At 38.4% G+C, this 15,540-nt stretch overlaps 1 protein-coding gene across 1 annotated transcript in view; it reads left to right on the forward strand.

Moving 5' to 3' along the window:
- The window catches only part of LOC108875774 (zeta-sarcoglycan-like), a 303,691-nt gene that overhangs the window by 269,060 nt on the left and 19,091 nt on the right, over positions 1-15,540 (forward strand). Inside the window, 2 exon segments of the mRNA XM_051070717.1 lie at positions 14,182-14,227; positions 14,229-14,306. Coding sequence (XP_050926674.1) covers positions 14,182-14,227; positions 14,229-14,306 — 124 coding nt within the window.

Below are 15,540 nucleotides of genomic sequence, written 5' to 3' on the forward strand. Positions count from 1 at the left end.
GAACTAGAACCACATTTGCGCTTACACATAGCCTTTCGTACAATTTGATGTCCTGGGATTGGATTTTGGATCTAACACCTCCCCTTTCATTGGTACAACAAGGACAATCAGCCCTTCCCTTCTCTGCTTTGTCTCTTATTGATTAGACACACAGGGAAATCATTGAGAACAATGAGAAAGAGTAAAAGCAAGCAAGCACGGTTATGGGAACGATCCATAATTTATCTGAATTTCAGTGTGTGTTTTTGTGTATTTGTTAGACTGTCATGTTCTACCAATTGATGCAATACTTTTTTTCCCCAGATGTTGACATTTAGTAATGATGTCCTAAATTTTAAGGAGACAGTCTGATAATGATGTGGCTGGTGGTCCTGATAGGCCATGTCCTGGATAGTTCCTACTGAGCTATGCAGTACATCATAGGGATACAAGTTAATAACGCCAATCCAAAAGAGGTAAGATATACTTAACAATTTAATATCGGCATAGCCTGCATCTCAGCTTTTCTTTAATGATCATGACTGTGGAGAACTTTTTGTAGGGAGGTTGGTTTAAAATATTACAAGGACAAAACTGATTGTATCTCAAAGCAGAAAGAAAGACCACATCAGAAACCAGTGAGGACTAAGATTATATCCTGTGACAAGTAAGTAACTTATAGCAAATGTATTAAAAAATCAAATTACACAGTCCAGGTTTAATTTATGAATAGGAGGAAGAAAAGTGAAATGGTAAGACAAAGAAACTTTTTTTTAAGTTTTCAATAGGCTTTTGCATGATATACCTGTCCAGAAGTCAGTTTATGTCACACTAGTTTGTTTTGCCAAAATATGTTTTGATGGAAGCAGTGGCAACAGATTTTTTTTAACATAGTCTAAGAAGTGCAGCAATCAAGTTTTAAAGTAGGTGGTCAGAGTGGATGGTGGCCAGGTCACTGCAGGAAAGACTCAGCCTTGCTGCTGAGAGCTTTGGAACTCTGTCTCAGTAAACTGTATACATTGTTATTCTGTCATTGTTTGCCTCTGTTGATTGTTGTTTATCTTTGTTAGTTATTGTTTATCAACTGCTGTTTATCATTGGAGGCTGTTGTACACCTCTTGAGGGGGAATACGTGAAAATGACAACACCCAGTAAATATTCAACAGTCTCGCCATATTGCCACGCATCTGTTCCTTGTGTGAATTTAAGTGTGTATCTGTGTCTGTGAGCTTAGCTGTTGTGTGTTTCTGTGTGTGGGTTGCAAAGATAGACGGCTGTTAATATCAGATTTTTTTGCGACAGAGCCAAATGTTCCACTGTGGATAAAGACTATTACAAATGGCTGGAGGCTGTTTTGGCTAGACACTGAAATCACAGCAGATAAATAACATTAGAAAACACAGAAGGCACACACACACACACACAAATACCCGGAGACACACGCACAGATATTAAAACACCTCATGTGCATACACACACATACTCCTAATCCAAACACAGCAACAAGCAGATGTATTGTGCTGCAGACTATTATGAGAAAATCTGGCGTCATGGTGGGAATTCAAGGCAAGAGAGTAAAAGGAAACATTCAGAATATGCAGTAAAACACAGTGACAAAGACCAGCCTTGGGAGTGTTACTCAAAAAATTCACCATCACCTTGGCATCTTCATTTGGAAACAAATTTCCTTTGACTCTTAGCTGTAAAGTTGGTAAAAGTGGACTAGATAATGGATGGATGGACTTGTTGTTGACAGTAACTGTGTAACTGACAGATAGATAGATAGATAGATAGATAGATAGATAGAGACCTATTGTGACCTACCAGTGTGCATTTCTGTTTACATTATACATTAATTTCATTTCTCTGCAATTTTGAAACTGTTACCTTTGATGGGTTGGTATGATCTAGAACAAAATTTGGATAGTTCTTATACATGTAGATAAAATCTAAATTGTTCCCATCAGCAGAGTAATGCTTTTTGCTAAAATGATTTGATGAAAATACTGCTTGTTCTTAGTAACATATAATTTTACATTATCATAAGACAATTTTTACTTTTGCAAAGGATAACTCCAGTATTTTTTAACCTGGGCCTTATTTTCCCCATGTTTTTGAGTGTAAATAATTGATAGGGACAAAAAATCTTTGGAATGGGTGCAGTACTGAGCAAGGACAGTGCACCCGGCACCTGCTAACAGCTGTTGTAATGTAATCCAGTTGGCAGTTGTCCACATCAAAGTACGTCCACTCAAATACTTGTTTTTGCCACTCACAGGCTCATATTATTATTATTATAAGTGTCTGACAGCCTTATGTGTAGGAGCCCTACAGAGAAATATGTAAGATCATTTTTCTTTAACCAGGAACATTGCTATATATCACTACCAGACACACTCCATTGACAAAATCACTAATTTTACTGAGCAGAACGTTGGAGCTGCTGGAACACTGATGCACAATTAGTTTTATTTGTGTCACTGTGTTGGCACAATTTCACTTTTTACTTTGAATACTGATAATTTAAGTTTCTAGGTCTAACAACCTCTAATTGTTATGTATGCCAAAGAATTTAAGTTTTTACAGTATAGAGGAAATCAATTAATATGACTTTAGTTTATAATTTGTGAAAAGCCAGTTTCAGTTTTAATAGATGAAAATATTCCACTCTATTAGCAGATTTTAAGGCTTTATTTAAGTCCAATTCTAAAGGTCAATATTCAGCTAACCTTGTCAAAAGTCATACTTCTGTAGTGATGAGTCAACAGAGGGAGAGACTGACTGAAAGTCCAGAGGAGAGAGTGAAATGGAGAGACGTAGACTAAAGCTCTGGTCAAATATGGCAGTGAATGACAAAAGAGACTGGAAGGAAATGGGGTGAAAGACAAAACAAAAAAATGAAAAGAGCAAGATAAAGAGGTGAGAAAGTGTTACATTTCTACCAGCAGGGCTCCACTATTTGAATGTTTTCAGCTGAGAGAGAAAGAGCGAGCATAGCCAAAATCCAGGCAGGAGGTGAGGAACAGGCAGGAGGAATGAGTGAAACACCGATAGGATGACTGTCAGAGGACAGGCAATGAGGCAGAGAAATGGAGAAAAGCAAAGAGTTCATCTTATGATTGTGTTTGTCTCTGCTTAGGTTTACATGCCTCCCTTTCAAAACACTCCGTCTCTGATTTATCCCTTTTTTTACCCATACTGTTTCTCCTCATCCCCCTTTTCTGTCTCTTCATGTGTATTCTCTTTCTTTTCTTCTCTTTATATCCACTAGGGGGAGGGTATGAACTACCCTACGTTATCTCTCCTATGTATCTGCCTATTGTTTTCTGTCCTTTCTTCCTTCTTTCAAGTGGTCTGTACGTATCAGGAGTGTGGAGTCTGCCTCTCACCTATTTATTTTTATTTGAAGTGTGTACATATATATATATATATATACATATATATATAATGTATTTGTATGTATTATTAAATTTTTTCATCAGTGCATCACAAATATCTTTGATCATATTTTAACAAAACCCTAAAAGAACGATGCATCTTTTCACTGATGTTCACTACAGATAAAGCTCTGTAGTGAACATCAGTGAATATCTCCCTGCACCTCATGTTTGCAAGATGTAGAGGATGAAGTTACTCTTTCTTGAGACACACATTCTCTCCACTTTTTCAGCTTAGGCCCTAAAGAATCACAGATTTATTATTTTGCCTGCTCATCCCGTCAGCCTAGTCACACATATATTTCTCTTGTTACTTAACAGACTTAGACTAAGTATGTCTAACTTTCCCAAATTCTGCCTGCATTAGGTGGGGAGAGAAAGCGGCAACCCCTTTTTTTCATAAAAGGTCATCAGTGAGTGATTAGGAAGTCACTGCTTCAAGCAATGCAGCATTTTTTTCTTTATGAAGTGAGAGTACTGTGTAGTTAGAAATTCTGCTCTTTTAAGAGGGAGTGAAGTTTCATAGGCTGCAGATAATGCAAAATCGTCTGGGAAGTAGTCTTGTTCGTCTCCTTGGTTACTGAAAAATAAATAAATAAACAAGGAATATTTACAGAAAAACATGCTGAAAAAATATGTTAACCTGTCATCAATGCAACATACAGTACACTCTGTTTATCTTTGGTTTATGCTTCCTATTGTTGATTAATGTTATCTATGTTTTATTTTCTTTTGAAGAAGATTGCAGTAACATCATTACCAGCTGAGTAGCGGATCTGATAAGATGGAAAAATGCACACTTTGTGCCACAAGCTTTTTTCATATTATCAGCACAAAATGCAGCCGAGGCACTGGTTTCTGTACATTTAAGTGGAACAGAGGGTTTAGGTGCCTTTCCCAGGGGCACTTTATCAGTTTTTATGGGAGCAGAGTGACATTCACAATCTCATTTCCCAACATATGTTCTTCCATCTGTATAACCAGTAATGTGAATAGCTAAACTTGCACACTTGCAGATACGCCTCTAACCTGTAAATCTCTTGGCGAGGACACGCTGTCTTCCTTTTTTTTCATCTGTTGTGTTAATCCTGCCATGTTCTGCTCTGGCAATTACTTATCGAATTATCTTCAGCACTATGTATTTGTTCTTTTCTTATCTATATCCTTCTCTGTGCTGCTGCAAATACCCAACTTCCCCACAGGGATCATTAAAGTTTCATCCAATCTTTAGAAAAGTACAAGATACCACCATTTGCAAGGCATATTAAATAACAAGGACTGCAATACAATCGCTAAAGATGTCATTAATGCAGCAAGGGCTTGTAGCAGCCTCTTAAAATGATGTCTTATTCCAGTGTCACACTGAGCCTCAAGTCTGCCAACATGATTGATTTCTACGGGAACTTTTTCAAAGGTGTGCTTTTGAGTTAGCTGAATATTATTTCTTTCACATAAATAGCTTCATATCTGACTTCTTACCCCTGAAAAGGATTCGTTTTTCAGCTTTATGCAGACTGCCTACTTCTTATCACATCATTAAAAAAGCTATGTTGCTTTACAGAATACGTGATCCACACACACTGCAGAGACTAAATGCACTGTGGTCTTTTTATTGCCTTGTTGAGGAAGTTCTAATTTCTTTCTCGCTCTAGCTTCTCTGCTCAGAAGTGTTTTCTGTCAGGGTCTGCTGTACGGAATACTGAGACAGTACTAATGAAGCAAAGCATGGGCCGCCCTGCTGTTTTTCTGACCTCCCATCTACAACTGAGAGCAAAGCAAACACACATATATACCTCTCTGTGTTTGTCTGCTTTTGTTCATGTGTTGAAGTGTCACGAAAAACAAGAAACTTTTTCTTGTTGGGTGCTTTGTCTTTCTTTTCTTCTGTGTGAAAGCAGAGAGCAACACAGAGTCTTGGTTTTGAAATAGTTCAGTAATATAACTCCTTTCCTCTTGGGGCAAATTAGTGTATGGCCTTCAAAAGATGTAGATATATAACACACAAGAAAAGCAAGTTTTACTTCAGTTGTTAAATGTTTTGTTAGAGTGAGAGATGGACGTTAATGTTATATAGAGGTGAGTCCGTTTTGTTTTTTATTGTTTTTACATTTTCTACATTCCACACATTTTATGTTAAATACTTACTCTGCATAGACATCAGGAAGTAATAACTAGATCTGTATCTGACACTATTAGACCTTGTTGAAATAATATTTTCTACAGGTCATATCTATTAGTGAGGAAGTAAAGTTATGATAGTGTGAAAACATGTTATAAAGTTAGGGCACGCACTGTTTCATGAATCAAGACATAACAGTATAAGTTGGTTGTTTTGTGATCAGATGTGCAAATGGAGGTGTACCACTGGGCTGAATATTGTTAACTTAACATTGTTTCCTTTCACCTGTCCACTGTCTACCGACTCACCTTCTTTTACTTACTGTCTCTTTTTTCTATGTAAATTTCCAACTCTTTTGTAACAAAAACAAGTCAATGAACAATGAATGGAATGGCTGAAGTTGTGGAGGAGTGAAGCTGGTCTTTCACTACTGATTAAATTATCAGCTTGGCGCCCCATCGAAGGCACAAAGGCATGAAATTGCTTGACATTTTTTCTCCTTGTGCACTCTGCCATTAGCCATTTCCTCAGCTACATTTCACAGCAAGGAGGACAGCGAGAGCCACTGAAAGTCGTTTTGGAGTAACTCACGGATTTGTCAGGCAGTGTGTTGTGAAAAGGCGGACAGATGAACGGGACATCGAACATCATGAAAAGCTGGCTGTGCAAACACGGAAACTGTCAGCAAGTGTGCAATAAAGTGACTGCTGGTGAACATACTATCTGAAAATAGTTTTTGTAACTTCTTAGGCAGAATCTTTGTACATACATCCACACACACACTATGATGGACGCACACATAAACACATAAACTGCTTGGTGGAAATTAAAATTTAAGCACCCAAGAGCTGCTGAAGAACTGCATTTACTTCTCGGTGGTATTAACCTCAACACCTGCACACACGAACGCACAAACTTCTCTCGCTCTTTCTTGCACACACAAACATAGACACTATTTCTTTCCACAAAGACAAACCTCTAATGTACCTTGACTCTCTCCTGTCCCACCTCAGTAACTCAGTAGGGAGTTTTATAACTTTCTAAAACAGCCCAGGGCATTCTCTTTTCACTCTTTTTAACACCTGCAGGATTCATGGGGCGATTTAAACACGCTGCATCACCCTCACTCACCCAAACATAGACTCTCTGTAAAAGTCAGAAGGCTTTGGAAATGCCATATTTCTGCATTCTGTCTCGATTTAACTCTCTAAAAGTCAAAGACTGTCTTTTTTTCTGTCTTCAGTCTTGTCTAAATGCATCACTCAGTACGACTTTCTAAAATTTAAAAAGTTTTTAAAGTGCTTCTTGGACAGGGTTGGATGGTGATGGCGGGGGCACTGAGCGAATGATGGAGCATTTAGCGTGAAAAGGTTAAAGGTTTGCGTCCCAAATGGCAAGGTGGCGATAAGGTGGTGTGGCCTTCAATGGTTCTGAAGAGGAAAAGGGCAGGATGAATGTCAGCCAAGTCTTCTGGGAAATATAAATCACACTAAAAAGCCCAGATTTGAACATTTCCAGCAAGGTTTTCTGCACAACTTCTCACACTGCTTTCGAAAAATACACCATATGAAGTAATTTTTCTTGAAAGAAGGCGGTTTTATCCCACGGCCAGAGGATCAAGCTTGTAGGATCTATGATCTCAAGGGAAATTCCATCAAGTCAGCCCTCATACACAAATGAACCACGTTTTCTGTTTCTCTTTTAGAACATATGAGCTCCTAAGTTAAAGTCAAATATTTCTAGTATCACTGAAATGCTGATATGTTTAAGTGTCCTGGAGTTTGTGCAGGTTACTCTGATATTACATAAGAGAAATTCTCTGTCATGCTACACTCATTGTTTAAGCAGTGGCAGTACACAAACTCATTTGTTTCTCAAAATTAAATAGTTGGGGTTCACTTCAACACACTGAACGTGAGAACGAGAATTTATGAAATTTAGAAAAGGCAGGACATGTATAAATAGGATTAAATATTTCATCCAATTTTGAGCTGACTGGAAAACCAGAAGGAGCAAGCTGATGTTTTGGTCATGCGGTATTTATTTAAAATATCACAAACCAGTAGTGTAAAATATCATGACTTTACAACCAGAATGTCGCAGATTGATCTGGTAACACTTCTAATATAAAGGGCCTTTAAATGTGGCTTGCCTATAGATGTATACGATATGGGTTGTACCTGTGTCCCATTTAAGCTCCCCCTTCCCTACCTCCTGTGCCAGTTTGTATTGAGTCCTGTACCAGCATTCTAGCATTGTCTTGTTGTGTTGTGATTCCCGGTTTTGACTTCGCCTCTAGTTTTTGACCTGCCATTTGCCTATCGTTTTTGTACCTCTGCCTGGATTCTCCTCTGGTGCCAATAAAACCTCTGGCGTACCTCACATACGGTGTCTGTAGTCGTGCATTTGGGTCCAACCTGTTGAGCCCTGACACTGTCACGGCTTTCTAGGACATTTCCCTACAATGACAACTCAAACTGTCTGTTTTTACAGTGAATAAATAGTGTAATTTCTGTTATCAGATGCAGTTTTGCATCAGCAAAAGTGAAACAGTGCATCTCTCTTGAAACTCCACTTTTATTAAAGCTCCTCCCATCATTTAATTTACTTTAAAGTCAAAGTAAATTACTTATGCATTTATCTACTTATGATAAATAGCTAAATGCATAGTCAACAAATATTACTTATGAGGCAGCAGTGACTGACAACATTTAAAAAGGTTTACTAGTGATTAGGTCCAATTTCAAGGCCTCTTGTGAGAATATGTTCAAAAAATCTGAATAGGTGTTGCATTTTAAGTGTTTTCAGTGGAACACAGTAATTATTTGAGCTCTACAAACTGACACTACATGTCCTATTCAGTGATACAAACACAGCTATGCCTCATAAGCAGAGTCAGTATTTAAATCGAATTGAAACAAGAAATACATCCTGTGACTATAGGGAGTAGCAGATAAGACAAAATTGCAGTGAACATCAAACTGAGATATAAAATGGTAGCAAAATACACAAATGGGATTGCTGATTGTACTATAAAAGTCCCCATTTGTATTTCCGACAGATGCGTATCTGAGGATTCTAAGATATCGTATTTCTTCAAATGTGCATAAATTAGTCTCTTCTCCTCCTTTCTTTGCCTTTCTTTTTGAATATCTAAGACACTCTCCCTCTCATCTTCCTCTGTTTTTCCCCCAAAATGAATTTAGATAAAAACCTTTTCATGCTGATGTATTTCTGTCCTCCTTATCTTGTCAGGTTGGACAAATATGTACGCTGTATAAAATGGCCTTGTCGCGACTGAAGGTCAAAACAGATCTATGAGAGAGGAGGGGGCTGGGGATTGTTGGTGTGTGGGGGAGAGAGAGCGAGAGAACGAGAGAAGTAATGTACAAATTGGAAACAGAGAGAGAGGGGAGACAGTTTTCTCTAACAATAATGAATAGCAAAGATAACGGCTTTGCTTAGCTGCAGACTCCTGCTATCGGCACCATGAAAAAGCACAACCATGTTGGAGCCTGACCAGAAACTTCATGTGGCTGTGTGTGTGTGTGTGTGTGTGTGTGTCTGTGTGTGCATATTGTCTGTAGGTGTAGGTATATTACAGATGGAAGTTAGAGCTGATGGAAGTGATTAATCCTGTATTTTACTTTAATAGTCAGAGGATATGATGAAGATGCAGGAATCTGTGAATGTAAAATATGAACATATTAGTATGTGGAACATTCATTGTAAAAATACCCACCTTAACAAGCCATTTAACTGCCGTTGAGTCCTCAAACTTTGCCTTCCTCCAAACAACATGCTTGTTTCTGATGTAAATCAACTTTTCTTTAAAGAAGCATTTCTTGATGGTCATATGTGAGTTAGCTGCAAAGAAAGAAAGCAAGAGTATAGTTAGTAGAATTAATCTTCAATTAAAATCATTAAGGTTTAACAAAGAGGAAGAGAGGGGACATTAGACGGTACATTTTATATGCTTTTTCATTTATAGCAAAGTTTACATTCATTTATTATATTAAAGTAGAGGTGCTGTAAGTTTTTCAGGTACTAACAAGACAGAGTCAGCAGCCATATAGCTGTATTTAGGCATTGCTTTGAGATAAATGCTAACATCAGCATAGCAACATGTTCACAATGACAGTGTTAACATTGTGATGTCTACCAGGTATAATGTTTACCATTTCCACCATCTTAGTATTGTGTGTTAGCATGCTGACATGTGTTAATTAGAAATAAGTCCAGTTCAGATATTTTCATAGAGAGATTTTTACCTGATGATGGTTCTGGAGGAAAAATCACCTGACATGTTATGACAGAGCATCCTGAGAGACACATGAATGACTGTACCAAATTTCATGGCAGTCCATCCAGTAGTTGTCAAGATATTCCAATTTCCTCCTGACACTACAGGAAAAATCAGGCCTCACCAAAGTTATTGTGAGTCATCCTCTGAACATGAATGTCTGTACCAAATTCCATGGCAACTGATCCTGTAGCTGAGATGTTTCAGTCTGAACCAAAGTGGTGGACCAACATTGTCACATCACTTGCATGGCTAAAAGTTGTTACTGGTCAATCATTTTATAAGTGATGATGCTCACAAATCTTGAGGAAATCACTTGTTTTACAACTACGACACATTTCTATTACAGACTTGTCATTATTATTTTTTGAAAGCAGAAAGGGACAAAGAGCCGAGACAGATTCCTGGAGGGGAAAAAACACTCTCATATCCACCTATTCTTTGTAGAAACGTTTTAAGACATTATTTTCCTGGAATCCATAACTTAAGTCCGAGGCCCAAATGACCATGCTGATACTTTGAGTACAAGAGACACACTCATAAATTAAGAACATCATCATTCAGAGAACAGCAGTAAAATACAAACCATTAAAATTGGCCCCCAGATTATCCTCTGATACATAAATTATCCAAAGTTAATGAAGTTGAAACTTGAGAAACCTCAAACCCAGTTTTTCAGCTGTTAATCGATGTTCATGGCAATTTTATTATGAAACCCATCCATCCTGGTCATACTCACATTAATGCATCACACAGCCGCTTTTTCTGGGGCTTTCTGTTGCCAACTACTGACTGACAGAATTGATTTGTTCTTGTGGTTTAAGAATTTAACACATTATCATACAAGTTACAGCACTACCCACTCACATATATACACTTTCCTCTGACTTCTTGCAGTACATTTTACCCTGTGTGTCAAAAACTTCCTGCCACTTTATGCCAAATAAACTATAAAAAAGTTTGAGGGGGTCAAACTGTCTTGCTTAATAGCTGATGTCATATAGACAAGTTTTCCATCTGACAAATGTGCAGAGATGCTATGTCTTTAAATGGACGATCTAAAAAAAATAAGGAAAAGCGGAGGTGAAGAAGGTAATAGATGGCATGTTTGTGAAGGAAACAGACAGGTGAGTTAAAACTGAAGTGAAAGTAAACAAGGAGTTCGATGTTGAGATGGAGAGAGAGGGGCAGGAGACATAGAGTGATAGATCGTCAGTATGTATGTATGTGCCTGCCCATCAGAGCTGGTTTCAGCCTGCAGCAGCATCACTGTAATTGCCTCAGCTGTCAAACCAGCCAAAGATCCTCACTTCACTGCTGTTGACTAGGCCAGCAAGCTCTCTGTCTCTCTCTCTCTCTCTCCCCCCATTGCACATGCAAAACTATAGGATAATGACTAACAGGATAAGGTTTCCCATTTTCATCCCCTCCAACTCTCTCTTAATCTCTTGTCTACCTGTCTGCCTGTTTCTCTCTTTGTTTCACCTCTTCATAACCTCTGACTGCTGCAGCACATGCTCCTGTTTTTACAGATCAATAAGACAGGCCCAATGTGAAGTGTCTGCTTCCAGCATTTATTGTATTACTTGGATTCTCAGCAGTAAAGCTTCCCTCACCTTTAATCCACCTCATGACTTCTCCACACCTCCAATACCTTCACCTTCAACCCAGAGTAAATACCACTGTGAGCTCTGACAAACTGAGACATGTTGACAGAAGAAATGATATGATTTGCAAAGGTCTTAAGAAACTGTTCCGATAAAAAAAAACAAAAAAAAAAAACGAATGATTTGAAAAATTCAATAGATTGACGATACAACTCTGGAGATTTTTTTTACATTCTAGTAAAAGCCAATAAAACTAAAACAACAAAGGACGCATTGTTGAAACACAGACGTGTAATACATCTAATGTAGCCTTCCATTATGCCAAAGTACACTGCACATCATAAGTCATTTAGTCTGATGAGCACTCATAAACTCCCCTTTTCATTAAAATAGTAGTAAATTAAATTAATAGAATGAGATGAGTTAATTCTGATGCAAACCAGCATGCTGCATCCAGTATTTCCTTAAGTCAAGTGACATTATCTTGTGACACTAGTGATCTCTTCTACTTCAGTCTGTTTTCACTTAATGAAGGAAATGTCTAAAATCCAATCAATTTACATTTGAAATTAATGGAATCAACTCAATCAGTTAATGCTTTTATTTTACCTCAAGGTGAAGCCATTTTTGAAATAGAACAAAATAACCAACTAATAAAGAATGAACACCCTGAAAATAAACCTGATAGCAGAAAAGGAGCAATATTGAAACAAAAATATCTTCTAAAGTGCATGTTCATTACTCGGGTGCAACCAAACATGGAAAACCACTGCCAAGGGAGCTTTTCTCTGTCTGCTAATGTTTAGTTCTTCAGATTGAAGCCATGAGAGGTAGAATTATTTCTTGCCAAAGTACCTGTGAGGAGGGTATAAATTGTCTCCATCCTGGGGACTCTAGTGAAGTGAAGGACATTAACAAAGGAAGCTTGGTACGATCATTCCCAGCCAAAGTGCTTTGAGCCAAGGCACTAATGCTTGTTTATGTCTCTGTTTTTGGCTACAGACTGGATGCACATCATGAGTTCAGTTAATCTACCCTTTGGCTTGAATGCTTTATCCCTTCAACCTCTCAGTAGGGATTGGGAGACCAACCTTCTGAAGTGCCCTTGAGCAAAGCATGTCTGGAAAAGTGCCCTTAAAGCAAAGCTTTTTTTCCTTATTTGATCTTTGTTGTGAGTGTGCTGTTTAATTTGTTATACTCTCACTTCATAAATTGTAATTCTGTCTGCTTTGCCGAAAGCACTCTTTATTTAATTTCACTTGCCAACATGCCCTTGAGTGAAGCACTATGTTGATCTAACACCACCAAGCTGTATAATCATCTCATATTGTTTTTAACTTTGAATTACAGACTTAACTGCTGACCTTCAACAGTCCAAAGGGAGTGACGCCAACCATGACCTTAGCACTTTTGAGCAGTGCCATATAACAATTCTTCAAATTCATTCTTATAGGTTTTCTCAAAGACATACGAAACAGTTACTACACAATAAAATGTTTAGAAAATCAAGCAAAATCTCTAATTCTCAAAAAGAGTGGGCATGTATTAGATCACTCACCATGCTCACCATCATTATCTGGCTACACAGTGAGATAACGGACTTGAACGAGTTGGTAGTTTTCTGCAGATTTATGAAGATGTATGAAATATCTGAGCCAAACATGAGCTTGAAAGTGCTATCCAGATCAATATTAAAGCACTTTAAAATATTTTTTTCAACACTTGAAATTTGAGTGAATCTGCTTACCTTCTGCTGTATATGTACATCACTTACCAATAAGCTGTTTCTATCAAAAACCAGCAAAGCACGCCTTGGACCAATTCTCTACATTGTCCTCTGCTGCTGCCACTGCAGAAATGTTTATTTTTATAGGGACAAGTATATAACACAGACCAATGTCACATACCACAGCCTTTATAGTTTGCTATGCCTGTTATACAACATATACAGAGGAATAAAACACAAGCAATGATACAATAAAAATACCATAAAAATGTGTATTGTAAAAATATATTGATCCCCAGAACAAAGAACTAAGTAAGTCCCTAAGGAGGATTTTTGAAAGATTTCCTACAGATGCACCACAAGTCACTGAGCCTGAAACTCCAAAAGGTTTTACCATGTCATTGAGCACCTTTGAAATGTGGTTGTTTAGACATTTATGGATACATGTTATATTAGCAAATTAAATTAAAATCTAACATATTTAATGTCTTAAGGATATGGCAGTGGGTGTACAAATTTTTAGTTGTATTATTGTACTGTGTCACTTTAAGAGGCTAAATTATTGTAGATGTTGCTCAAAAGCAAATTTGCTCCCTTTTATCCTCTGAAGTCCATGGAAGTTCAGAAAGGTGTAACATGGATAAAACAGCAGTTGCTCTTCATTTTATTCAAGAGGCAGCATGGTTTAATATTTTACTTCATGTAATTCCAGGGTGTTGTACTCCACGGAGGTCTTTAGACTAAACATTTAATCAGCGATTTTAAACAGCGAATTTTGCTTTGTTATTTAGCTTGTACAACTGTAGTTTTCTGCTGCTTTTGATTGAGTAGCTGGGGGATTGAGTACCTTGCTCACGGTCAACTCACTATTGATCCTGTGGTAATAGTCTAATGGTGGCTGAAGCATGAGGCTAAAACAACCCTTTCTTTTCATACTGTACGATCTATGCAAGTTTGTGCTCCCATTTCCACTGATTCCAGCATGACCAAACTGTGTTTATGCTTCTCAGGTTGGAGTCCCCAACTCGTACCCTGACCTTGGAGGCCCCCAGAGGTCGTTGAGGTCAATGCTGGAGTGGGAGACTTCACAGCGTCCTGTAGGAAAGACCTCCTCTTGCAGTCCTCAGAAGGAGAGGTGAGCATGTGTTGCCAGACATAGCTGTACTTGGGTGTGGGTTTGTGTGTGAAAACTGTCCGAGAGAATTCTGTCATCAGTATGTTTTAGTATGTCTGATAATGCAGTCCATGTGTCTGTTTGTTAGTGTTGGGTGTGTGTGCGCATATGTAAGAGAAGCTGACAAAAATAGCTGTGTTTATGTGTAAGTACAAGGGACAACACAAACTAGCAAAACCAATGAGGTATGTGTTTGTGTGTGTGTGTGTGTGTGTGTGTGTGTGTGTGTGTGAGTGTGTGTGTGTGTGTGTGTGTGTGTGTGTGTGTGTGTGTGTGTGTGTGTTTTTAGATTCTGTGCCACTCTATAGTGTTGGGCCCGCTTCATTAAAGTACCTTATTAGGCTAATGAGCGTCATCAATCCAGGCGACCTTGTCCTCCTTTACTCCCCTCCTCCTCTCATCCCTCCTTTCTTTCCCTCTTCTATTTAGGAGAAGTGACTTCATTAAAGCTGGTTTGATGAGGTTCCCTGTCACTTGCTACTGCTGCTGTCTGTGTCTGTGTGTGTGCGCGCATGTGTTTGTATGTGTGTGTATCATTGTTAGCCTGCTATCTCACTGTCAAGCTCTTTGCATAGCAGCCTGCCATGTTGCGTGAGCACTGAAGCAGACTTAGCCATTATCCTTGTGTGTGGGTGTGTGTGTGTGTGTGTGTTTGTCTGTGTGTATGTGCGTGCGTGTGTACATCAGCTTGCCATGTTGCATGTCTGCTGGAGCATAGTGTGTCATTAACTCAGTAATTAACAGAAGAATGGGCCCCACTCATTCGACGCACTCACTGTCATTGTCAGTCTCACACACACACACACACACACACGCACACACACACACACACACACTGTCTTCTACTACAAATACACATTCTCATACATAGCCACACATGTATCCACCACCCCACAAACACGCACACTCACACACAAATAACAGAAGTCTCTGAAAACAACAGTCAAAGTTTGATGCTCCTCATCTAAACTCATTTCTCATTTCCTCTTTCTATCACCGTCTCTTTTGCTTCTCTTTTCTTTCTCTGTCTCTTCTTCTTCCCTCTCATTTCCTTATCTTGTTTCCATCCACTGGGCCCTTACTTTTGAAAAGTACACAATGTCATGCAATGACCAGACACTACACGTCTGCATCAAATTAAGCACAGAGGTCACTGAAATACTGGGACAGCTCTGACATATTGGTAACAAAATAA

Source organism: Lates calcarifer, linkage group LG5, assembly GCF_001640805.2.
Source record: "Lates calcarifer isolate ASB-BC8 linkage group LG5, TLL_Latcal_v3, whole genome shotgun sequence".
NCBI lineage: Eukaryota > Metazoa > Chordata > Actinopteri > Centropomidae > Lates > Lates calcarifer.